The 26,591-nt window shown below is 40.6% G+C and overlaps 1 protein-coding gene across 6 annotated transcripts in view; it reads left to right on the top strand.

The window, feature by feature from the left end:
* The window catches only part of gabrb1 (gamma-aminobutyric acid type A receptor subunit beta1), a 63,658-nt gene extending 41,022 nt beyond the window's left edge, over positions 1 to 22,636 (top strand). For 2 of the 6 annotated variants that reach the window (XM_040137281.1, XM_040137280.1), the window contains 3 exons: positions 7,080 to 7,232; positions 18,427 to 18,674; positions 22,295 to 22,636. In XM_040137281.1, coding sequence (XP_039993215.1) covers positions 7,080 to 7,232; positions 18,427 to 18,674; positions 22,295 to 22,636 — 743 coding nt within the window. Of the gene's footprint in view, positions 1 to 7,079; positions 7,233 to 18,426; positions 18,702 to 21,887; positions 21,906 to 22,256 lie in introns of all 6 variants that reach the window. The other 4 variants (XM_040137277.1, XM_040137276.1, XM_040137279.1 and 1 more) reach the window with 4 other exon arrangements.
* The last annotated feature ends 3,955 nt before the right edge of the window (positions 22,637 to 26,591 follow it).

The raw sequence follows: 26,591 nt of genomic DNA, 5'->3' as shown, positions 1-26,591 counted from the left end.
ACAGAGAACATAAATATATATATAAAAAATATTGGCAATCATACATGAAAGCATATCATATAACATAAAACATAAGGATAAAACATCTTAAAAAGCATAATTTGGGAGATTGATAAAGGATATCAAGTATCATGTTCAAGAAGTGCTAAAATTCAGATTCAGATTCAGACCATGTAATCAGAGCTTGTTAAGCAGCTGAATGCCGTGTTGGACGACGGATGTAATACCTCTTTTAGTCAACATCCTTGGTGTGCTATACCTTCAACCTGAAAACAAGAGCACATATCCAGACCATAGAGGGTGTCATGGATCTGCTATGATCCTGTAATCCACAATCATGGTGTACTGGTCTGTCATAAAAGTAATAACTGCACATTGGTTCCCCAGTTATTTTCCCAACCAGTTTCACAATCCTGTCCAATTTGTTCTTGTTTTGCACAGACAATGCCGCCTCCCTCAAAATGTCAAAATACTCTGAATGCAGGTCAGCATAGATCTGTCCATCTTAAGATTTCTAGGTGTCCTTGAGAAGTAGGGACATTGTTGAGCCTTTGCAAACCTACCACTGATGTTAGTATTCCATGTCAGTTTGCTGTCTATAATAGTGAGCAGGTACTTGTACTCCTGTACCCTTTCAATGGTTGTGTTGTTCATAATTACAGGAGACAGAGAGTAGTTTCTTCTGGAATCATTGATCATCTTTAGTTTTCTTTGTGTTTAAAATCAATGAGTTACCTGAACACCAGTTATAGAAGTGATTAATCTCAGCTCTATAACTGGTCTCAGCGTCAGTTAAAAGGCCTGCCCTTTGTCGAGCCAACAATCTTACTCCTCCTAGGTTCCAGTGCTTTTTCTTTTAATGCACACTTGCTTGATCTTGAAAACAATAGTGTAATATTGTCTACCACTCAACTACTATATATCGTAGTTCGAAAAACAATGGTGTAACATTTCACGGTGTTGAATAATAAAAAAAACACTTTAATGATCATTTGTCATTTGAATTATTATGATTGCTGCTTACATGGAGTAATTTAAATATTTCTTACAGGGAGTTACTGAATAGTTTGAACAGGTAAATATTTCCCGCACTACCCAACTTCACTGTCAATACATCTGCATTGACAGTATTAAAGGCAGATGAGAAATAAGCAAAAATACACACATACGATGATGGGGTTTCAAAGTGTTTGTAAAATTGATTCAAAAGTATTGCTGTTGCATCTTCCATACCCCTCTTTGCTTTGTGTGCAATTTTTTAAAGCATCCATGTGATCGTTCGTTTCAGACTTTAAGGCAGATAAAATGATTCGTTCAAAACATTTCATAACTACGAATGTGATGCTGGATTCCAGCCCGTGCACCCCGCTTCCTGATGCGCATGGACAGCCTTGGTCGTACCGTTGTGCGTTGGCATTCCACTGGGACGTCAGGCATCAGTCTCCAGGACTGACAAACCAACCGGAGTAACTCCTCTCTCCCGTAGGTAATTTATGACTCTCCACTTGCGAAAATTAGATCCCAGCTCACAAATGATGACAAACATTATAAATCACGACAATGGTGCCTCGCTAAAAACTGTATTAAAAAACACATAAACACCTAAAATGAGGACACTGACGACAAAACAAACAGAGCTCTCATGCTCATATCAGCCAAAGAGCAGCACCACCTATGAAATGGTAGGTAAAGACAGGTAAAGACTGAGCCTCAATTAGGATCCTAGTACTAGGGTTATCTGTGTAACCACCAACAACAACTGAAAAAGGGATAAATAGCCTCTCAGTGTGCACCAGAAAAATGTGAATTTTAAATGGGTATCATATTTGTATGAATCTGGAAGTGCAAATCAACTTCAGGTAGGAAGAGGAAATTGTACTTAAATAGAGCACCTAAAAAACATTAGTTTCAGTGAAGCTGTTAGCTTGACTCCAGATAGAGGCAGCCTGTGTATGTGTGAGAGAGTGCTCCGTAGCGTTTTCTTCGCTGGACAAACTGTTTTAATAATATTTTGTAGCAGGAGGCATCGTTATTCTATGTTCTTGATTTTGACAGTAATCAGCGGAATGCATCTTCTGGCCCGAGCCTTGTGAACCCCTTCCTGTTTGGCTAGATGTTGCCTAGAAACACAAATGATAGACCTTATGAAGCCCATGAACTATATCTTTTCTATTTAGGAAAGCTAGATCAAAACTAGTTATATACTGTTTGTAATTAACGATTTATATTTTTTGTGTGATTATATATGGCATTTTGTTGCCAAGTGGCCATGGTATAAGCGGGATGATAACGTTTGTACATTCTATGATTTGTAATGGATTCCACGGAGGCTTCATGTCAGGTGGTTCTAAGCCCCCACGTCATCCATTAAAATCATGAATTGTACAACTTGTTGAGTATTATCCCTTAAGGAGGGGACACGCATAATGACTGTTGAGCCGATTAGGAATTATTTGAGCAGGAAGACTGATAAGACCAAGTTGGTCTGTTCGAGTCTGTGTCAGTTGGTGTTGATAGCCAGGATATAAGATCATATAGTGTGTGATATGGGAAGAATCTAATCTTCAGCCTTCAGATCCAGTTGCTGCTGCTGGTTATGTATAGGTTATAGCAGTCACTCATATCATTCTTCCACTTTGGTATAACTCAGAATACAGCTTTAACATACAGGAGAGCCTGAATGCGCTGGCAGTAGGTGCATTCCAATAGTCAACACTGCACCAAATCCACACACATTAAATACACATGAACAATAGCAACACATGAAAGCAGCCGATGAGCCATCATAAATAACAACATCCTGCCTATGTCCAGATCAATCATGATAGACACAATATTGACAGGAGAAAAAGCAGACGCACTGACTAAGACGGGGCCGCACACACATTCAAATGACCGATGACAGGATATACAATTTTAATGGATTTTATGTCTTTCTTATATCCCTCTTTGCTCTTGAAAGACTAATCAGTATTAATCAGTTTTTTGAGACCGTCCTAAACTCGAAATTGTGTTGCTTCCAGAGAAGTGCCCCCAATCCACTAATATCTTAGAACAATATATTCAAGACAAATATCACAAAGAAGTTGACATTATCGCCTCTCTAACTTTTAAGAAAGGAGCTGTTTAAGAAGTGGTTATTACAGCCACAAAACGTTGTGTGATTCATTTCCGTCATGCAGTGCATTCAGTGCAGCGGCCCAACCCAACTCCAGATTGTATGGGCTCAAATTAAGGTCAGAAAGATTTTGAGCTTGTAAAGTGATGTTCACAAATAATTCGAAACTTCAGCCTTTGTAAACCTGCAAAATAAAACTGCATGAGAAATTCAACTTTGTAAATGTGTATTTCTCTGCCTAGTATTTGCATCTGTGAGTATATATATAGTGGTGAGGTTACACAAAGACTGTGAAAAAAAGAAGTGCTTTAGTGAACATCTGTGTACAGATACAAAGCAGAAAAGTGCCTCTACAACTCAGCGCTCAAAGTTCCCACACTCTGTGTGACGCTGAAGTTAGCTGAAGTGATGAGACAAGGACAATCCAATCACAAAGCAGATTCCAGTCAGAGGGCAGGTGGTTCCCTTGCCTTCATCCCCTTCGCATCCTGAAAGGTGTAGTAGATTTTCAGGATGGATGATGATTCTTCGGGGGACCCATGTGGGTTTGCATACATACCCAGCAGCTTGAATGATAAACATTATTTTCTACAGCATCATCAAATATAATTCAGCATTTTTTTTTTCAATTTTTTTTCTACAAAAACAAAACTTTTCTAGACATGTACAAACTTGAATTTCTCATGCAGATTTATTTCAATTCAATTCAATCCAATTTTATCTATATAGTGCCAAATCATAACAGAGGTTATCTAAGGGCACCTTTCCTGTAGAGCAGGTCTAGACCAGGACTCTTTATAGTTATATTTACAGGGACCCAACATTCCCCCATGAGCAAGAACTTGGCGACAGCGGCGAGGAAAAACTCCCTTTTAACAGGTAGAAACCTTGAACAGAACCTGGCTCATGGTGGGCGGCTATCTGCCTCAACCAGCTGAGTTGAGAGAGAGGGGGGGGGGGGCATAGCACAGTAGACGTATAACATAAAGATGTGTAACAATAATGAGAATAATAATAAAACTAATTATAATAATAGGGTGAATAAAATTAAAAATAAATATAATAATAGATGATAATCATAATATTTGAAGCAGTGGGTGGTGAGCAGGATTATGGGGGAAGTAGGTGGTTTTGCAGTCACAGATCCAGACTCTGCAGCACCAGGGGCTGAATTACCTGCAGAAAGAGACAGGAAGAGAGAGGAGAGAGAGAAGAAAGCACAAAACTACGGGAGAGAGAAGAAGTCAAGTTAGTAACAAGCATTGATTCCATATGAGTGCATGCAGATGGAGAGGAAGAGGAGGAGAGAGGAGCTCGGTGCATCATGGGCAGTCCCTCAGAAGTCTAGGCCTATAGAAACATAAGTAGGGGATGGTTCAAGACAAGTGTGAGCCAGTCCTGACTATAAGCTTTATCAAAAAGGAAGGTTTTAAGCCTCCTCTTAAACTTGGAGAGGGTGTCTGGCTCCCAGACCCAAACTGGAAGATGGTTCCAAAGTCGAGGAGCCTGATAACTGAAAGCTCTGCCTCCTATTCTAATTTTGGAGACTCTAGGAACCACAAATAAGCCTGTGTTCTGGGAGCTCAGTGTTCTACTGGGGTAATACGGTTCTATGAGCTCTTGAAGATATGATGGTTCCTGAACATTAAGGGCTTTGTAGGTGAGGAGGCAGATTTTAAATTCTATTCTGAATTTGAAGCTAACACAGGTTTACAATGATTGATTTACAACAGCAAACTTTGGAATTATTATTGAACATCACTTTACAAGCTCAAAATCTTTTTGAACCTAATTTGAGCCCATAGGATTCCAAATAAGGGTAAGCCAAGTGTAAGTGTCAGTGTCAGTGAAATCTCGTCCAGTCTCCTTTTTCTGTCTTATCAGCAATACTGTTTTATTACATCATAGTCACAATATAGTTGTGCCATTTACTTACTGTTACTTACTATTGTCACAAAACATAACAGGTATGAAATAGTGATTTGATCACAGCTCATAAAAAACTACGATACCAGCGATCATAACCCTGCTGCTGTAACAGCCCGCTTGTCTACCGCAAAAACAACTTAAATACAGCTTAATGACAAGAACTGTCTTATATGTTGTGATACTTGAAATAAGGGATCACAAACAAATTTGTCTTCTTTACTGTACATGATATCTAATATTTCCGTGATTTTTAGGACTACATTATGTGTAAAATTATGATTATTTATCCGGCACAGCACCTGTAGAACACACTTACTTTGTATTGATGCTTAATTGGGACTGGGACTCTTCACTGTATCAAGATAGAGTTGCATTTTAGCCAGCCAACACCTGGACACGGTTGTAAGAACTGTTGCTACATTTACTGAGGACTCTCTTAGGAATTTTGCTCGATGTGGACATGATTGCATCACAACTGCAGATTTGTTGGCTGCACATTCATGCTGCCAATCTCCCATTCAACAACATCCCAGAGCTGCTCTAGCTGTGCCACTGAAGTTCCCTGAGCTGATTGTCATGGACATGAAACCAGTTTGAGACAACTTTTGCTTTGTGACATGTTGCATTATCATACTGGAAGTAGCCATTAGAAGGTGGTAAACTTTGGCCATAAAGGGATGCACATGGTCATCACCAATATTCACAAAGGCTGTGACATTCAGACCATGATTGATTGGTATTAATAGGTCCAAACTGTGCCAAGAAAACATTCCCCAATCTATTACACCACCACCACCAACCTGGAATGTTGACACAAAGCAGGTTGGGTCAATGTCCAGTTTTAGTGAGCCTGTGTCAAATGCAGCCTCAGATTTATGTTCTTGGCTGACAGGAGTGGAACCTGCCACCTGGAAGTGGTCTTCTGCTGTTGTAGTCCACCCACCTCAGGATTTGACATGTTATTCATTCTGAGATGCTTATCTACTCACCACAGTAGTAAAGAGTGGTTGTCTGAGTTACCGTAGCCTTTCTGTCAGCTCCAACCAGTCTGGCTATTCTTCTCTGACCTCTCTCATCAACAAGGCGTTTCCATCCAACCCAGGAGATCGGCATTTCCAGAAACACTTAAACCAACCGGTCAGAGTCACTGAGATCACATTTACCCCAATCTGATGTTTGATGTGAACATTAACCAAAGCTCCTGACCTGTATCTGCAAGATTTTTTACATCCTACTGATGCTACATGATTGGCTAATTGGATAATTGCATGAATAAGCAGGTTTATATCCATCCCTATGTTTGTGTAAAGTCCTAAGTTCTTAGTAACTACTAGCTAGTGCCAAACTATCAAGTTACTAAATTGGGCTGCACCAGTAAAATGTAAGATACCTACCTAGTAAAGCCTTTAGTAATGAGTAAATTAGTTACAAAGCAACATCTGTACCAGCATCTGATCAGAAAGTATTCGTCATTGAAAACAAAGAAGTCAGCTGCAGCATCATGTTTCAGAAAAAGATGAACATTACCGTAAAGATCAAGTGGTGTATCTGCCATGCCCTACCTCACTAATGGCGAATATGTTGTCCGTTTTGAATTAGCTCATTTAGTAAGTCTAAACAGCAATTCTTCAGTTGTTTTTCAGCTACGCAGCTGTTACATTTAGTATTTACTAGTTTTAAATATTGAGTAACAACCCAGCCTTTTTAAGAACTAGTGTGTGTGGTGCTTCCCACTTTAATTTAGTTATGTGTACATTTCAGTGTAATAAACTCTAACTAGGCTAAGAACTTGAATTGAACAGCTGGTGCTCCAGGTCACTAGGGCTGTTTCTCTTTCAGCTTTTTTGCCCAAGCTGTAAGATGGCTCAGACTCAGGTTATTCTGACCTTCCTGCTGACATATCCACACAAAGCAAGCTTAAGTCAGATTAACCAGTAGCCGAGAATAAATATACCTTGTATAGATGGCTTCATATCTTTTATTTTAGTCAGGTCTAGCCCACTTCATCCATCCTATACTTTGTCTTTCACAGGCTCCTATCCACGTCTGTCCCTGAGCTTTAAGCTGAAGAGGAACATTGGATACTTCATCCTGCAAACCTACATGCCCTCCATTCTGATCACCATCCTGTCCTGGGTCTCCTTCTGGATCAACTATGATGCCTCGGCTGCCAGAGTAGCCTTAGGTCAGTGACTTTTTGATTCTTTACAGATCAACTGCCAGGTTTTCTGAAAAGACTTTTAGTCGTGCTAGTGACGTGGCTGTAAACATATTGCCTGGCTGTTGGTTGGTCGCTTGGTCCTCTACTTTTGTCCAGACTGAAATATCTCATTAGATGGTTGCAATGACATTTTGTACAGACATAAGTGATCCCCAGATGATTAATCCTAATAAATTTGGTTATCCCCTCACTTTTCATCTACCATCATCATCAAGTCAAAATCTTAATTTATCCAACACATTGGTTTATCACCTATGGAGGGTCACAAAGGGTCACAGTGGGAATTTTTTTTTTCTGAACTGCCTTTGCGTTCCCTCATAATACGTTTTGCTCTCCCTCGCAATTCTCTTTGTATTCCTCCTGATCAATAAGAACAGTTAATGTGTTGGTCGAGTCCAGTTTACTGCCAGGTTTTGCAGATACTACAGAGAGGAGTTGCATTTATTGCTCATTACTCCTTTCAAAAGGCAGAGCTCCAACAGTATACAGCCACTTGCTGTGAGCACAACTGAAGCTACTCTGCCTGGCTGTGGTGGCTGAATTTGTGGCTGTGGATATGGTTATTGCTCAGACTACAGCTGTATTTGTGGTTAAATTCATGATGCTACCAGTAGGGCTAAAGTAGTTGTACTCTGACTACTTTTTTTGTGCTCACATTAACATTACATCAGGTATAAGCATCACTGTGATATATAAATACAGATACAGCCTGTTTCAGTCAGCCTAGCAGCAGTCGGTGAGAGAGCAAGGTTAACTACCTCAGGAAGTTATCTATCTAGCTGCAGTGGTACATATATAATATAGCTCAGCCTTTCTTTACGGATCAGAGGGAATGCAAACATACAGTGAGGTAATGCAAAATATTGCGAGGGAAAGTAACCCAAAATGTCTTGTAAGGTAACACAAAAGAATTTCAGAAGAAAATTCCAAGTCTAACCTTTCAAGGGCTCCATAATGACCAAGTACCTGCAAAAATAATGACAGTCCCATACGCTGTGGGTGTACTTTAATACTAATTAGCAGATTTATAAAACATGCTAAACTAACATATTGAACATGGTAAACATTATATCTGCTTAACGTTACCATGTTAGCATCATCATTAGCACAAAAGCGTTAAGCATTAGGCTCAAAGCACACCTGTGACTAAGTACAGCTTCACAGACCCACTAACGTGGGTGTAGGCTCTTAGTCTTGTTAAAATTTTAAAAAGGAAGCCAAGGAATGGATCTTTCCAACGGCAACTAAGCCTCTATAAAAAAGTACACTTCACACAAGTGTTAAATATTAACTGCTAAATACCCATCTGCCCTTGTTAATTTTTTTAACAAACCTGCTACTCATTCATTCTCATTGGATATTCATTTCTATTGTACCTTTCACAACATAAAACCACTGTGTCTCACAGAATCACAGTATCAGGTTTGATCCCTGGCACTCCCTTCTCCAGTTTCCCAAATGTCTTAATACATGGGGGGCTGGAGATTTTAAATGATCTACAGGAATGAACTGGAGCATCTATCCCCATCTTCAAGGTTGTCTCCATACTTTTCAGCCAATGGATAAGCTTGGGATAAGCTTACATGATAAGGCTGGCAATATTCTCCTTTTTTTTCTGTTTTACCATCAACAAATCCCAGGTGTAGACCAAAACCAACAATGTCTCCTAATAACAAGTATTGTGTGTGTATCTAAGGCCTGACATATCTTATTCCTATGTGCCGCAGAGCTCCATCATTGTCCAAAAACTATTAAAAGCACATCAATGAGCAATGAGTCAATATGTATAAACATGTATGTATGTACACCATACATGTGTATTTATATGTGTGTGTGTGTGTGTGTGTGTGTGTGTGTGTGTGTATATATATATATATACAGATAGTGACAAATTAAAGAAAAAATCAACATCATGTGTCTTAGTGAGTTGTTGGGCCACCGCAAGTCTCCAGAACAGCTTCAGGGCTCCTTGACATTGATTCTCCAAGTCTCTGGAACTCTACAGGAGGGATGGACACCATTCTTCCAAAAGACATTCCCTCAGTTGGTGTTTTGATGACGGTGGTGGAGAGCGCTGTCTAACACGTTAGTCTAAAATCTCCCATAGGTGTTCAACTGGGTTGAGATCTGGTGACTGTGAAGGCCGTAGCATATGATTGTAGCATATGATAGTGTATAGCATATGATGTAGAATCTAAGGTGTAGGTATGGCATAGCCGTGTACCCTACGCTGTAGCCTACATTGTAGCCTACCCCCCAGAAATGTAACTCCATGCCACAGTGACGTAGACCGCAACAACTGTGATTTGTCCGCTTGTCTGGTCTGCTTGTCCATGTCTCTCAGTGGCCAGATAAACACAGAAAATTCACCCTACTTCCGCCTCCATCGGGTTATGCACTGTACCCTACAATAATATCGCTCTCTGTGTAACTGACGGACTGTTCTTGCTGACACAGGCGTTTGTGGTTGCGTCAGGGAATGCTTATGTACAGCAGTGAGCTTAATGCTAACATCGGCATACTCACAATGACCAATTTAGCATGCTAATGTTTAGCTAGGAATGCATGTTTTGTAGGGAACCATGATCACCATCTTAGTGTAGCAGCGTTACAGTGCTAGTATTTGCGAATTTACACATACACACACACACACACACACACACACACACACACACGCACACGCACAGTGCAACTGAGGTTAGCAATGATTGAAATTTTGACCTGATGATGTGATAGTGATTGACTTGGTTGCCATGGCAGCTCTTGCAGACACAGCGGCCTCTCATGGAACAAGTATTTGAGTGCTTTTGTCTCGGACAAAAATATTGGGACCCTTAACCTAATATTTTGTAGAATATCCTTTTGAGACAATTACTGCAATCCAGCGCTTTTTGTAGCTCTTAAAGAGACTTCTACACTTCTCCGCTGATATTCTGGCTGAACTCTTCTTGAGCAAAATGCTCCGATCCTCTCAGCTTTGATGGGTGCCCTCTCCCAACTGAGAAATTCCACTCTTTCCATAGACGTTCAGTTGGATTAAGATCTGGACTCACAGCAGTCCACTTCAGAACGGTCCAATGTTTTCTTCTCATCCATTCTTGGGGCTTTCAAATGGATGTTGTGGGTCATTTGACAGTTGGAGGAGCCATGACCTGCAGCTGAGACTGAGCTCTCTGACACTGTGCAGTATCTTTCACTCCAGAATGCTTTGATAATCTTCTGATTTCATTGGGCCCTGCACAGATTCATTTTTTCTTCTGTTAACACAGAGCTGATGTGGCTTACCAAAAAGCTCTAGTTTAAATTCATCTGTCCTCAGAAGCACTGTGGCTTGTTAACATGCCTTTTAGCAAAATCCAGTCGGGCTTTTTTATGGCTCTCTTTCATAAGTGGGCTCTTCCTGGGTCTTCTTCCATGGAGGCCACTTTCATTCAGAAAGTGACGTCTGGTGCAACCAGACACTGTTGTATCTTGATCTTGGAGGTCAGCTTGTGTCCGTTTTGAAGTTTTCCTTGGTTCTTTTTCCACCAATAAAACTCTCCCTCTGTTCAATCTGGGGTCAATATTCCTCTTGCAGCCACATCCAGAGAGGTTGGCTACGGTCACATGGACCTTAACTTCTTAATAATATTAGCAACTGTTGTCTCAGGAACATCCAACTGCTTGGAGACGGTCTTGTAGCCTTTACATTGACCATACTTGGCAATTATTTTCTTCCTTGTCTCCTCAGACTACTCTCTTCTTTTCTTTCTCTTGTCCATGTTCAGTGTGGTGCACACAATAATACCAAACAGAAGCTGAATGACTGATTAAAAGATTGAATGCACCTGTGATACTAATTGAAGACAATAGTCTACTGGAAATATCAACAATCCACTTGTTTATCACCACTTCTAATGGGTTTTGTTCATATGATTTTTCACAGCTTCTTTGCTTTACTCTATGGCAAACACAAGGCAAGCAGCTATGGATGGCAGAAGAGCTTTTACAGTAATTTCAACATTTTTGGCTGGACCACAACATTGGGGCCAGCCCTATAAATGTGAATGTCTATCGCTGAGTGCTGATGTTACACCATTGGTCATTGCTTCTTTCTCTTTTCTTATCAAAAAAAAAATCACAATACATCTCACACATTCACATGCTATCACATGCATGTTCAATCTGGGGTCAATATTCCTCTCGCAGCCACATCCAGGGAGATTGGCTATGGTCACATGGACCTTAACTTCTCCAACATCAAACTGCTTGGAGACGGTCTTGTAGCCTTTACATTGACCATACTTGGCAATTATTTTTTTCCTTGTCTCCTCAGACTACTCTCTTCTTTTCTTTTTCTTGTCTATGTTCAGTGTGGTGCACACAATGATACCAAACAGCACAATGAGTATGAGCTCAAATTACGTTCAAAAAGATTTTGAACTTGTAATGTGATGTTCACAAATAATTCCAAAGATTGTTGTTGTGTAAACCTGTAAATTAAATGTGCATAAGAAATTCAAGTTTGTGCATGTGTAGATAAGTTTTGTATTTGTGGAAAAAAAGGGACTGTGTGAATAAAATCTGTGAACAAATGGTATCAGTGGTGAGGTTACACAGACGCACCGTGACAAAAAGTGAACATCGGTTTACAGATACAAAGCAGAAAAGTGCCTCTACAACTCAGTGCTCAAAGTTCCCACATTGTGTGTGAAATTGAAGTTAGCTGAAGTGATTAAATGTCAATTAAACATCACAATACACCTGTCCCACCAGCAGGTTGAAGTTTTTAATCATCCAGTGAAAGATCTCAACATCTACAGGAACACAATTTGCATTTACACCTGGTTGTTAATTAGGCTGAAAAGAAAAGACTCTCTGGTGTTACCTAGCCACTCCAGTAGAGGAGTCCTGTTCAGCCTTCACACTAAAGCGGAAAAGATTAGCTTGCCTGACTGATTATCAGAACAAGATTCTACAATATATGATATAAGCTGAAGCAAAGGAAATTCGTCCAGCTACCAACCGTCTTCTTTCCAAAGTCCTCCCCACTACCTTTTCGCCAGCACCCTTACTGGCCTGTCCTAAGCATACTTTATGAGAACACTTTGGTTAACAACACTTCCCTTCTCATTGTAACAGTTGTTGAGCTGCTGGATATTATATTATATGGTAAATGTAACAGTCTATCCTGATCAAGGTACTTCCCATTTTCTCAGCCATCTATGTCCGCTTGGCTTCTCTGGTACTTTCCACAGTGCTTCCACTTCCCATTTTACCATTACGCAGCGAATACTCATTGAATCATTTTTCTATTTAATGTCCATCTCCTCTCTCTGTTGGATCTTCTGTTGTAGTTCACAGTTCAGGTATCGGTGACATGTTGGTGAAGTAGTCAATGAGCAATTCTGGTTCCCTCCAATACTCTGGATTCTCAGTGGTACAGTGGGTTTGTGGGGGTTCTTTTTTCTTGTCTGTGGCCACCTTTTGTTATTTTGTTTTTCCAATTTAGCTTTGGCAAGACCTTCACAATTTTAGAGGCCTATAAGGCCACCTAAACCTGGTTACAAGAAGCTCGGAAGGCGTCCTGAATCCAACATTGATGTCTGTTCCTCTGGTCTTTTTGACACTGGGCTTTTGAGGACTTTTTGTAGAAAATTAAATAACTGTTTTCCTGCACTGAGACTGCATGCACGCTGCTTGGCTGCGATGTGTAGATTGAAAAACAAAATGGAGGAAACAGCAATTTGGAGAGAGGGATACCTCTGCATACAAGAGCCAGCCCCAAGCGGCTAGGGCATGTGGGGAAGTTCCAAATGGGCTGGAATGTAAGGTCCAATTTGGCAGGCCTTGAAAGGGGATAAAGAAATTGAGGTGTCCATGATAGCCTGTGTTGCTAGCTAATCAATTTTCTCACTAGATTTGGTGACTTTTAAGACTCCTTTAGCAACTCTTTATCGCCTAGCAATAAATCTAGTGACTTTTTGGGCAGATATTTTAACTTCTTTCCATTGGGGAAAGTTGTTAATATTTCTCAGATAAATGTGGCTGTATCTCTGTTGAGGGACTGTGTTCAGTGTGTTGGGGAGAGCAACAGAATATCCAATGAACCAACCTTTTGAAATTATAGTTAGATTTAGACGTATATTGATGGGATGATAGCGCCTTAAAAAATAGTAATATCTATGATAAAGCTACTTAAAGTCATTTAAAATTAATCTTATTACAAGATAATATGTGTCAAAAAATTGTTTTTCGATCTACACTTGGGGGTGGTTACATAAATTTAACTAGCTAACCTCACCTATCATATGCAAATGCACTTGACCATTTGCTAGTGTAGCTAGCAGAGAAATATCATAGTAGGAGGTGTGTGTTTGGTCTTCATCTGGTAAACCTGTCTTTCACTTTAACTTCACTGTAACTTTAATGATGATCTTGAACTTCCATTTGAGGTCCTGCCTACTTGCTTCTAATAGCCCAGCCCATTTGGAGCACCCCAATCCATTTGGAGATGCCCTGTGAACTTGCAGCTGGCTCCGGCCTGCAGAGATATATACTTGGATTTGGGGAGAATTTTAAAGGTGCATCACCTCAGCCTGCCTGTAGGTGTCATTAATTTACAACAGACACTGACTGGGTCCAGACACTTCCCGTCTGGTGAGAATATTTTTATACCACTATTCACAATGTTTAACTCTTGATATAAGTAAAACCACATCACTGATGAGCTAAAGGTACTCTCTGGTAGTCCCTTGGGTGAGAGTCTTCACAATGACCTAATGCACTTTGCTGTCAGCGCTGGAAATTACCCCTACCACTTACTTGAATGTCCTTTATCAAAACAACGTCACTTTACTGGAGATTAGGGTGGTCCTTAGTCCACTTTCTTCCGGGGCTGTAGAGTTGCCAGGAACTTCTGCTTCCACCTTTTAAAAAAGGTGTTTGCCGAGCTCTGGACCTGGCACCACTGTTCTATACACAGGGAACCCAGTTGTTCCCTGCAGGGGCTGGAGTAATACTCTCTTTGTGTGTTAGGACAGTGGCAGATGAGAGTAACTCAGGAACGTAGGGGTTATATAGCGTTCATGATGGCCATAACTACGGGCATTAAAGTCATTAGGAATGAGTGGGTGAGTCTGGTAGCCCCGCTTTTCATCACCAGTGCATCAAGAATCCATTGAGCCACACCAATCTTTCTCTGTCATGCTCCGACCGTATGGGAGAAATGAGGATTAAATGTTCACCCAGCCTTTGATCTCTAAGTCATCCATGTTAATATGAATCTCCCTGCAAGCTCAAGTGAAGTTCATGCTTCTGTCTGAACTGAAGTTTTTAACGGGTCCACATATTGACGAGAAACATCTCAATGCATTGATGAAATATGAAGTCAGTAACTTCCAATGGAATGGTTCTGGTACTGAGGCAAGTAAAAATTAATGGCCATCTTTTGCTTTCAGCAGCACCTCCTTGTATGCCGCGGGTTACCACACTATACCACAGGATATGTAGTCCTACATATCTGAATGGTAGATCCATGGCCACTCTGTTACCAGGCAGATTGGACATCTTCAGGGCCTCAGACTCGCCTGTCAATGTCCTATAGATGACACATTTGAATATCATGCTGGAGATGAGGCTCTTCCCTCCTACTATCCAGATACTAGCAGCAAAAGATCGTAATAGTCCTGGCCTGAGAGAACTCAGAGGTGTAAGATTGACTGCTGTGATGCCGTCCCTTTCACTTATCAGTATTAGTCTCACTCGAGAAGGACTTGGCTACATGAACTACAGTTGTAACACCTCCTAACAGAGCCTTCCAAGAGGAGAAGAACTAAAATTTCAATTTTAGTTAAGGAGTAAATCCATGCCCTCAATTGTGCCTCCTTCCCTAGTGGGATTGGCGCGTCTCGCTCACACTGTTATGAGGAAAGACCTCTTCTTAAGCCTTGCCTTGCACTTTGATGGGAGAAGTGAAGCTCGACTTGACACTGAGGTAAGTCCATCATCCATGTAAAAGTTCCTGAAGATGAATTTCTCTTCATCTGTGCTGTATTCCGTTTCCTTTAGCTCTGCAGCTTTCCACAGCCAAAATGTTGCTATGGCTGGTGATGGACTATTTCAGAACACATGCTGTGCATCCAGTACAACAGAATGCCACAAAATTGTAAAGGTCCTCTCTGACATCACAACAATAGAATTACTGTTTTACATCAGCTGTGATGGCTATTTGCTCCTCCCTGAACCTCAGTAGGACTCCAATTAGAGTGTTGTTGAGGTTAGGTCCACTCAGGAGAATGTAGATCAGCAATGGTCCTTGGTACTGGACACTAAAATCAAAACAAAACACCCTAATTTTTTCCCAATTTTTGAGGGTGGTATACGCTGAATATTGGTGAATACGAATTCTTTCCTTTGCTGCAGCTCTGGACCTGGCTTTGCTGGCCCTGTCAGTGATTTTCTGCATGAATTAAAAAAAAAAAAATGCTCCTTCATGTCTGGCCCCTTTTTGACTATATGCTGTAGAGAGGAGAGTCACTGCAGAGACTGCTCCCTGTTGTTAGGAAGGGGCTTAGCAAAAGAGCACCAGTGCTACCCAGTGATTCTCATCTATATGTACCCAATTTTCCATGATTCTGAGAAAGAGGTTGTGATGACTCAGAAACTCAGAGACTCAGAGATTATATAAAAGATCATCTTTAGCTTTGAAGGTAGAAAAACAAAGGATATGGCTTAGGTGAAGTCCAGGGACAGGCAGGAGTAGGCAATGAGGAAACACTGTGTAAGGCAAACACATACAATTGGTAAGGCTAGGCAAGAAGAGGCCAAGTCCAAAAAGGGAGACTAGAGTCAGGCATGGTAACAGACTGACAGGCAGAAAAAGGCTGTAAAACTAAGGCTGGTATAGCATGTCGGACAAGTCTGACAAGGAGCAAGGGGAACTGGGCCGGTATAAGAACTGTGACTGACTGGTGGAATGGGAAACAGGTGAGCAGGTGGGTGGGAAGAGTCATGTGTCTGAGAACGGCAGTAAAGCTCAGTAACAGTAGGACAAGTGAGTGTTGCATGATCCGAAACGAGAGGAGAGTCAAAGCAGGGTAAACAGCCAGGCAGGAATGAATGAATGAAATACAACAAACAAAAGAGGTATTCTTTGCGAGTACTGACAGGAACTAGGAAAAGAGACCATATTTCTCCTGTGTTAGCTTCTCTGCATTGGCTCCCTGTAAAATCCAGAATAGAATTTAAAATCCTCCTCCTCACCTACAAAGCCCTTAATGGTCAGGCACCATCATATCTGAAAGAGCTCATAGTTCCTATTACTCCAGTAGAACACTGCGCTCCCAGAACGCATGCTTACTTGTGGTTCCTAGAGTCTCCAAAAGTACAATATTAGGCAGAGCCTTCAGTTATCAGGCTCCTCTACTGTGGAACCTTCTTCCAGTTTTGGTCTGGGAGGCAGAGACCCTCTCCATGTTTAAGAGGATGCTTAAAATCTTCCTTTTTGATAAAGCTTATAGTCAGGACTGGCTCACGCTTGACTTGAACCACCACCTAGTTATGCTGCTATAGGCCTAGTCTGCCAGGGGACTTCCCAAGGTTGCACCGAGCTCCTCTCTCTTCCCCTTCCTCTCCATCTGTACGCATTCATATGGCATTAATGCTCATTACTAACTTGACTTCTTCTCTCTCCCATAGTTTTGTGCTTTCTCTACTCTCTCTGCTCTTCTCCTGTTACTTTCTACAGGTAATTCTGCCCCTTGTGCTAGAGAGTCTGGATCTGTGACTGCAAACCCCCTACTGTCCCCATGATCCTGCTCAACACCTGCTGCTTCAATTATTATGATTATCATCAATTATTATATTTAGTTTTATTAGTACTATTATTCACCCTATTATTATAATTATTAGTTTTATTATTAGTCTCATTATTGTTACACATCTTGTATTATGTTATACGTCTACTGTGCTATGCCCCCCCCTCCATCTGCCTCTCTCTCTCTCTCTCTCTCTCTCTCTCTCTCTTTCTCTCTCAACCCAGCCAGTCGGTCTGTTCAAGGTTTCTACCTGTTAAAAGGGAGTTTTTCCTTGCAACTGTCACCAAGTTCTTGATCGGGAGGAATGTTGGGTCTCTGTAAATATAACTATAAAGAGTCCGGTCTAGACCTGCTCTATATGAAAAGTGCCCTGAGATAACCTCTGTTATGATTTGGCACTATATAAATAAAATTGAATTGAATTGAACTGAATTGAATTTAATTCTTTTTGCTGCCAGGAGGTTGCCATCATGTTTTCTAGTGTGCATGTGTGGAATGTGTCCACGTATGCATATCACAATGACCTCACACCTACAATGTTACGGTAACACGCTGATATTTATCAACTAATGTTAATCATGATCATCATTTCAGCATGTTAGCATGCTAACATATCATAATTAGCACGAAAACGCAAAGTACAGCTTAGGTTATTTGTTCATAAACCAAAGTATTGGACAAACTTTTTGACTTTTTGTTACAATAATGGCGTGGGATGAAAAGTCATAGATCATCAAAGAATTAAAAATCATCTTGAGATAGAAATAAATGTCTATACAAATTGTTTTTAAATCCATCCAATGGTTGTCCAGTAGATATTTCAGTCTAAACCCCAAAATAAAAAAATTAAAAATTGGCTACATCGCCTTGGGACTTTGAATGTCTGTACCAAATTTGATGGCAATCCATAGAACAGTTGTTGAGACATTTAACACAAAACCAAAAACGTTAACTATGTACATGAGAGATGAAAAGTTATTAGCATTCATCCTCTAAGGACCTTATGTGTATATCAAAATATCATGGCATTTCATCCAATTTGTGTTAAGATATTTCAGTCTGGACCAAAGTGTGCACTGACCAACAACTGTAGAGTCATGCCGCTACCAAAACAGACAAAGAAAATGTAAGAAATATTTTTTGGTTACCAGTTAAAGTAACCACTGAGTCACTTGAAATGACTCTTAGTGCTTTTTTTTAACACAGAATATGATGCATATATAGACTGTATATTATGGTTTTGTAATGAGGGTTAATAAAAGCCTTAATTTTTTCTGTAGCTATGATGTTTCCTTAGTTTGCAGTCTCGCTGAAAGACCTCAATCTAACTGTCCCTTCCCACCACATCTACTTGTCTGCAGGTATAACCACGGTTCTGACCATGACCACTATCAATACCCACCTAAGGGAGACTCTGCCCAAGATCCCCTATGTCAAGGCCATTGACATTTACCTCATGGGTTGCTTTGTCTTTGTCTTTCTGGCCTTGCTGGAGTATGCCTTTGTCAACTACATCTTCTTTGGCCGTGGTCCCCACCTGCAGAAGAAGGTAGCAGAAAAGGCCGCGAAGTCCAACAATGAGAATAAGAGCAGGCTGGAGAGCAACAAAGTGCAGGTGGGAAAAAGGGTTTGTGCTGTTTCCATACTGTTTAGTTCATGACATCATACAGCCCAGACACACCAAGGCAACAATTACCCCACACGTGCTGTTGGCCCATTGTTGTATTACTAATTGCTATGTTAAGACTACCTTTTCTGCTCTACTTGTGAGCAAGTTTCATTCACTCACCCAAGAATAAAAGAGAACCATATATATTATATATTTAAACTCCAAATTCATTCACATTAATGTAATTCAAATATACTCACTTTAAGTAAACACTTTTTTAGTGTTCTTTAAACTATCTATTGAATGGCGCAGGGGCGATGCTAGGATTCTAGGATAAGACCTCTAGGGGGGCTCATCCCCCCCTGCTAAACCACTCATCCATTTTCTCACCTGGTTCTTCCTGCTCTTGCTCTCTCTTTCTGTCCTCTCTCTCCCCATCCTCTTCTCTCCCTCTTTGCACTGACAATCACACACAACCATTCTGTATTCAAAGAGAAAGTGACATATAATCTGATAATAAATAAAGCAAAAAAACATTTGTGATGTAAAAAAATGTAAGAGGAGGTTGTGGAGAATCCACATTTGATAGCAGTATATCAATACACTGCTTAGTTATGTGAAATCATTGTTGAGTCCACTGCAATGAATATGGGCAGGCCAGAAGCTGCCTTGGCATTATGACTACCTTTCCACTTTCTCATCTGGTTCCTGCTCTCTCTCTGTGTTTTGCTGATGACTCCATCCTGCTCTCTCTCCTTCTTTCCCTCTCTATCCTCCCCTCTTCCTCTTTGTGCTGTCTGCCAAAGGGAAACATAACAACTAAACAGAGAATATATAATCTAATAAGAAGTATGAATTGATACATTTCAATTTATAACATTATTCTAATTTAGTATTGGGTTGCTGTGGGCAATGCAGTCAGGTAACGTCATTTTGACCTTACTCTCTCACATGAAATTGGCTGTTTCCTTTAAAAAACATGTATATCCATCTATGGCAAACTAATGACCAATCTGACCCAATGTTCTCAGAACATTCAGTAATTTTATTTTCTAACATTTTAACTTACTTGGGCTCTTCATCTGTGCCATGAAATTCACTAACCTCACCTACTTCTTATTCTCCTTTGGTTTTACTGGCATGGTGGACTACCAACATTAAAGGTGCATGCTACCACCTACTGTACCAGAGTGTGTAACATCTTGACTGTCACAGTCTGCTTCGTAGTTCTCCTTGGCCCCTGTCCCCAGCCCTTGCTCACTTCCCTTCATCTCCATGTTCTCCCGTTTCAGGCCTACCATTCCACATTCGCCCACTAGACATCCTGTTTACTATTCCACTTGCTCACCTGTTCCACATATCCAATCATCTGAGCTTCCCTCCACAGTCACACACTGTGTTTTCCCTGTTTTCCCACTCCTACCGTGTATTTTCCTGTTTCCTCTGCCTGCCTGTGTTCCTACTTGTCTGCTTAGTTATGTTCATCTCGTCTGCCTATATGTCGGCTGGCCTTCGGCCTGCTACTCTCCAGTCTGCCCTGTCCCCAAGTTGGCTAGTCTCCTGTCTTTTCCTGTCCCCAAGCCAGTTAGCCTCCTGTCTGCTCCTGTCCCTGAGCCAGCTTGCCTCGTGTCTGACCCTGACCGCTTTTGCCTGAAGTTATCAAGGGGTTGGAGCCTCTAGAAGGGAGCATGGGTCTCGGGGATGTCAATCCCCTAAGCTGTCCAGCTGAGACTCAACTGCCCAGCATCACAATCAAAGCCCAGCCAGACCCTGAGCCGGACCCCGAGTTGGCCGTCCCCACCAACATCCTGTCTGTTCCTGAGTCAGCCATCCCGGCCAACATCTTGCCCATTCCTTAGTTTTTTCCTCAGCCTGTTCTGGGTCTGTCGACATCAAGCCTGTTCCTGAGGCTGTTCCCTAGAGGAAAAGCCACCAGAGGGAATCCACCTTTGCCATTGCCCTCCTGCTCAGCCTTTTGAGGGGATCCAAATTCGCCATTACCCTCCTGCTCTGCCTCTAGAGGTACCCTATCTTCGATCTCGGCCTCTTGCTTGACTTCCAAGAGTGCTTCTGCCTTCACCACCGCACACCGAAGCAGCTCTGCCTTTGTCGACGCCCACTGGACCAGTTTTGTCTGTCTGCTGTTGAGTGGTAACTATTTCCACTCCCCGAGCAAGTTGATGCAGCAAGCAACGCACAGAGAGAGATGACTGTAGACAGTGCACTCAGTTTTATTACGCAGTTTGCAAAGTGCGGAGATCACTCCGTTACAGCATAGAGCATATGCATTCAAAGTGGTAACAAGAGAGATCTGACTCGTTATCTTTTAGTGGTGTCTTAAGTACTGTCTTCGCTGGATCCTTCCCCTGCCCACTTCCTGGATCTCATCACAGTCTGTTGTCTACCATACTTGCGCTACCTTCTCCTTGTCACCTGTTTTCATCGTCTCTGAGACGAGTGCCCGTAAACCTCTCATGCCCGATGTATATATGTATTACGTCATAGGATGATTATTATCGCGTGTCCTACAATCCACTATAAGCTTTTGGCACTTTACATTGGGTATCCCCACACTGCCCTGGCTCCCAAGGGGCTCTGCCTGTCTGTCCAGGCTCTGGGCCGTCCTCCCAAGCAGCTCTGCCTCGCTGACCTGCATCCAAGCCGTCCACGCAAGGTGTCCTGCTCATCAGCTCTCCAGCTTCCATGCCGTCCTGCTTCCGTTCGCACTAACACACCTAAACCCGGTTCCCTCATCGCCCAAGCCACTGGTTAAACTTGCCATTCTCACCAGTTCTTTGTCGGATCACCTGCCTATGTTCTCCTGTGTTTTCCCTGAGGCCCTGCTCCAGGGTGTATTTTCCTGTTTCCTCTGCCTACCTGTGTTCCTGCTTGCCAGCTTGTTCATCTCATCTGCCTGTAAGCCTGTTTTTCACCATTAAAGTATCTTGACTGAATCTGCCTGCCTTTAAAATGGCATTTGGTTGCTCCCTGACTGTGCTGATACCAGCAATCCTGATACTAACTTTATAAAGAATACTGGATATTAAACCTGTTTAAATAAAGCCATTTGAACATGTAATTGTTTTTCCCTTATCTTTAACGAGACAAGTTTGCAAAATCTAATTTTAGATAGCTAAAAATGAATTCAGAAAATAATAACTGTTATTAATATTTTCTTTAGGGGTGCTGAGATTAAATTTAAGTGTGCTCTAGCAGCCCTAAAAAGAGCCAAAAATCACCAATGGTATGGCCACACCTAAATGCAAAAGTGTTTATTTCAGTTTCAGAATGTTGCAAAAATTTTCAGACATAGGTTTTGTAGACGATCTGTTAAGCAATTTGCCTGAAGTTTTTGTTCTGCTTCCACCTTAGTTGTTGCTGCAAGGAGTTGTAGGAGTAAAACACATAAACAATATATGCTTCCTTCAAAATTATCCAAAAAAAAGGTTTCTTAAAGGGAAGATCCCCATGTGTCGTACCTGATCGGGGCAGTCCAGTGTTCAAATTCCATTTCATCTAATTAATTGCTGCATATTGTTTGGGACACAGCCTTTGACTTAGCTGTCTATTTGGGCTTTGGTTACAAAATAAAGTTAATGAAATCTGATAACCTCCTTCAGGTTGATGCTCATGGCAACATCCTCCTGACCAACCTAACCAGTGAGATGGGTGGAGCAGATATGATGGGTGCTCTCAACGACCCTCGGGCTACTATGTTCTCTTACGACAGTGCCAGCATACAGTACCGCAAACCCATAACCAGCCGAGACCTGTACGGACGACCAGCCATCGACCGGCCAATGTGTCATAAGAAGGGCCGCTTGAGGAGAAGGGCCTCACAGCTCAAAGTCAAGATCCCCGACCTCACAGATGTTAATGCCATAGACAAGTGGTCTCGTGTCGTCTTCCCAATCACATTCACCTTCTTCAACCTGGTCTACTGGCTTTACTATGTCCACTAGGGTGGCAGTAGTGAGCCTGGGGGGCAGCAAGAAAAGTTAGAAAAGTTACCTAGGTTTTGTACAGTAATGAAAATAATGGAGTGTTCGGTCTATTTATACAAATCCTGTTTTGGAACGAGTAGTGCTGGATGTCTTTACAATGTAAATACAATTTAATATGTATGTATGTATATATATATGTATATATATATATATATATATATATATATATATATATATATATATATATTTGTGTGTGTATATATAAAACAGAAGTATAATTTATTAAAAAATCTATCACTTTTACTGTACTCATCGATACAAAATAGTTATAGATAAAAGTAATAAGACACAGTGGAGGTATGGTATTTCTAAGTAAAAACTTTCTAAAAAAGACTTTGTTGACCCCAATATTATTGGCAATGATCTTGCATTTGTTATCTCTTTCTTACCTTCTGTTATCTCACTTTTTGCATTTGGAACGGAACACAGCTTTTATTTGCTTTTAAGGTAAAAACAAAAAAAACAAAACAAAAAAAAAAAGTGCCCAGTGCAAATACAGTGGGTAACTAAAACAGTTTTCACTTGATTTTTTGATTGAATCTCCTCCAGCTAATAAACAGAAGCAGTGATTGCCATCATATTAACGTAGTCTTCATTTAGTTTAAGCTCAGTGCCGTGACTGAGGTCATTTTTGTGGAGTTGGGTATGTAGCATTGTTTTGAAATCCCTCTCTGACAGCCATCTGTGTGCTAATAAACATGTTCCATTGCTTTTCATGAATGACATGATTTTGTTTGGATTATAAGTGCATTTACCTGCTTTTGAACTGAAAACCAAATTCAGTTTCCTTTCATATCTATATAAAAAAAAGCTTTGCATGGCTCTACTGGGCCACTGTATTATAATCATTATACTGTATGCTTTTGAACAATCATTGCATTTAAGATAAGCACAGGGTAGAATTTAATTGGAACTCCACTAATGTCTCAAAAAATAAAATGTAGTCAGATTTTTACATACATTATTCTCACAGTGTCTGTGAGCATGTATAATGCAATTTTCTTTAAAAGAAATCAGGTAAAGAATGACCAATGATGTCACCATGCTTTCAAAACTACATTTAAAATGTGAAGCCCTGATAAAACACGCTGCTAGTGTTGAAATGCCGGGTGCATCCTTTGAAAATTACAGACTATTATTGAACATTTTTGTTGATACCTGAAGTTATACTGTACATAACTGTACATAACTGTTAGAACTGCATAGAGGTCTGTCCACCTCAACGTGTTAATAGTTAAAAGGCATGAATGACGTCAATATTTGCTTATTATTAAGGCCTCAGGATCAATTGTGAGACCCAAATTCAAATCTGCTCCAATTCCACTTTCAGGTTGAAAATACATTTTAGAAGAGAAACTAGTGGTGAGGAGAGCAAGAGCGGGTACGACCAACAATTTGTATAACACAAAATGTATGCAGTAGCCAGCCCAGTGTCCGTAGATATTACTTTCATATTGGACGTGGAGGTCAGCGACGTGGAAGGGCATATCACAAGTCTGACTTTCATGAAGGAGACTGGAGTTTGTATTCTGTCACAGACCTGCAATTGATATTTGACTTTTTATCTAACTCTAACCATGATCTTTCCCTAACCTTTACCAAGTGTTTTAGTTGCCTAACCCTAACCGCAGCTTAACCATAGTTCATTTGCTTTAACTAAAGTCTGGCCCTAGCCTTAACCATACCATACTTGCCATGTGCAAATAAAGACAAGCATTCTCCATGGATTTAAAAAAAAAAAAAAAAAAAAACCTTGCAATTGAACGTAGTCCACCTTTTTTGCAGAATGGTCTAATACCAACAAGTCCAATATTGTGTCTCACATGAAAGACAGGACAGGAAACCAAAGTGAAGCAAATGTCTGTGCTGTGTTGCCTTCTAATGGGTGACAGTAAGGTCTACTGTATATGCTGAAAACTGTAAAAAAAAAAAAAAAAGTGAAGGGATGTACACTATTGGTCAAAAGTTTCAGCAGTTCAAGACCAGTAAAAAAACGTAAATGCAACAAAAGTCAGCAGTAAACTGCACAAGGTAAAAAGGAGTTATGTCACAAAAAACTGAAAAATCCTGTAAATTTCATAGAAAACAGGCCTTTTTCAGGAATTAAGAAAGTGGTTCACTTACAGCTTTCCTGGAGCAATGGAAGTAAATAAAACAAACAATTTCTATAGGTGTCACAACTTTAGTTGATGACTTCCAACTCTCTGACTGTACAAAGGCAGAGTTGGAACAAATTGTGTTACTACACCCTCTGATGCATTAATAGGTCAACCCTGTACTGCAGGAAGTAGGACTGTATATTGTTGTCAGAATGGTGAGAAAAAAGCAAGTAACAAAGGAAGTAAGACTGGATGGTCAGGGCCTCTGTGGACAGAGAAAGCTTGTACAGAATGCTTGTACCTTTCTTGTACAGTCAACAGCTATGATATAACTTTCCCATTCCTGCATGATCTGTGGCAGTCCATGAAAGTTTATGACGAATATCTGATGATGACAGTTCTTTTACTTAAGGAACTCTAACATCTTCACATGGGTGACAAATGAAAAGAAAATCCAACATGCAGTGTGTTAGTAAGCTTATGTTCCACCAAGATCCTCCAGAACAGCCTCAATGCGCCTTGGCATTGGTTCTCCAAGTCTGTGGAACTCTACTGGAGGGATAAACACCAGTCTTCCAAAAGGCATTCCCTTATTTGGTGTTTTGATGATGGTAGCGGAGAGATCTGTCTAACACGTCGGTCCAAAATCTCCCATAGGTGTTCAGCTGGGTTGAGATCTGGTGACTGTGAAGGCCACAGCACATGATTCACATCATTTTCATACTCATCATCATTGTGATCAGAATTTAAAAATAGATTTCTTTATGTTTCCCCCAGTCTTTTTGCTCAGGTTTTTCATTTAATCCTCTCTGTCTTTACATCTATTGACTTAAATTTTTTTTATTATAAACAGTAAACTGAGGCAGGCCTAGAGTACAGACTTTCTGGATGGGACTTTGTAATGTGAGTATACACTCAGTGACCGGAAAATTAGAAACCATTTACTGTAAATACCACGTTGACTCTAATAACAGCTGCCACAAGTCATAGTGTGACTTTTCCATGGCCCTGTAGCTTGCTGGTGTTATAGCTAAAGTCAGTGCTCTACATTCCCAGGGTTGATGGATGGACCTGCTTTCTATGCTGTATTTGTGTTTATTTCAAGGTGTTGGTAGGATTGATTAAATGATTGTACCTGTTGTTGCCAGGTCATTCTATCTGAATGTTCCTTAGACAATTCCTGACCATTCTTTGACATGACAGGGAACATTATTTTGTTGAGGTGTTCATCATGATGAATCTAGTTTGTTACCATGGAAAAGCCTCCTTATGGTTCTGGTATTAACATGTTGATCTACAGGATACCCAGTGTAATCCAGTAGTTAATACCTACCAAAACATTTACACCTCATCCCCCGGCATGTGAACTTTTAACGATGTTTGGTTCATGACCTCATGGTATTTCAGCCATAGACTCTCTGTGCCATCATGGTGGTTCAGTTGGAACAAGGATGTATCAAAGTAGACAGCACTTTCCTAGTCATCCACAATGCGTAACTGATGTTTATGAGGTAAACCTGCCACCACATACTGTAAAAATGTCAATACTGGACAATTACATTTAACGACAAAATTGTTTTTACATACAATGCCAATTTTTAAAAATATATATCTTTCTTTCTACAAAATTTGCACATAGCAAGTGTTGGAAATGAACATTTTAGATCCTATAAGTCATGTATTGATGTGTTTATTATTATACTGTATATGTTAGAATAAATGAATGCTTAGTTGTAAAGAGGAAATGTACTGAATAGCTAGTTGCACACAGGAAGTTAAGAACAAATGTTGAGTGTATATACAGTATGTGTATG

The sequence above is a fragment of the Xiphias gladius genome, chromosome 10, assembly GCF_016859285.1.
Source record: "Xiphias gladius isolate SHS-SW01 ecotype Sanya breed wild chromosome 10, ASM1685928v1, whole genome shotgun sequence".
NCBI lineage: Eukaryota > Metazoa > Chordata > Actinopteri > Istiophoriformes > Xiphiidae > Xiphias > Xiphias gladius.
Note: the sequence above shows the minus strand (reverse complement) of the source record. Positions and strands in the feature narration are given on the sequence as shown.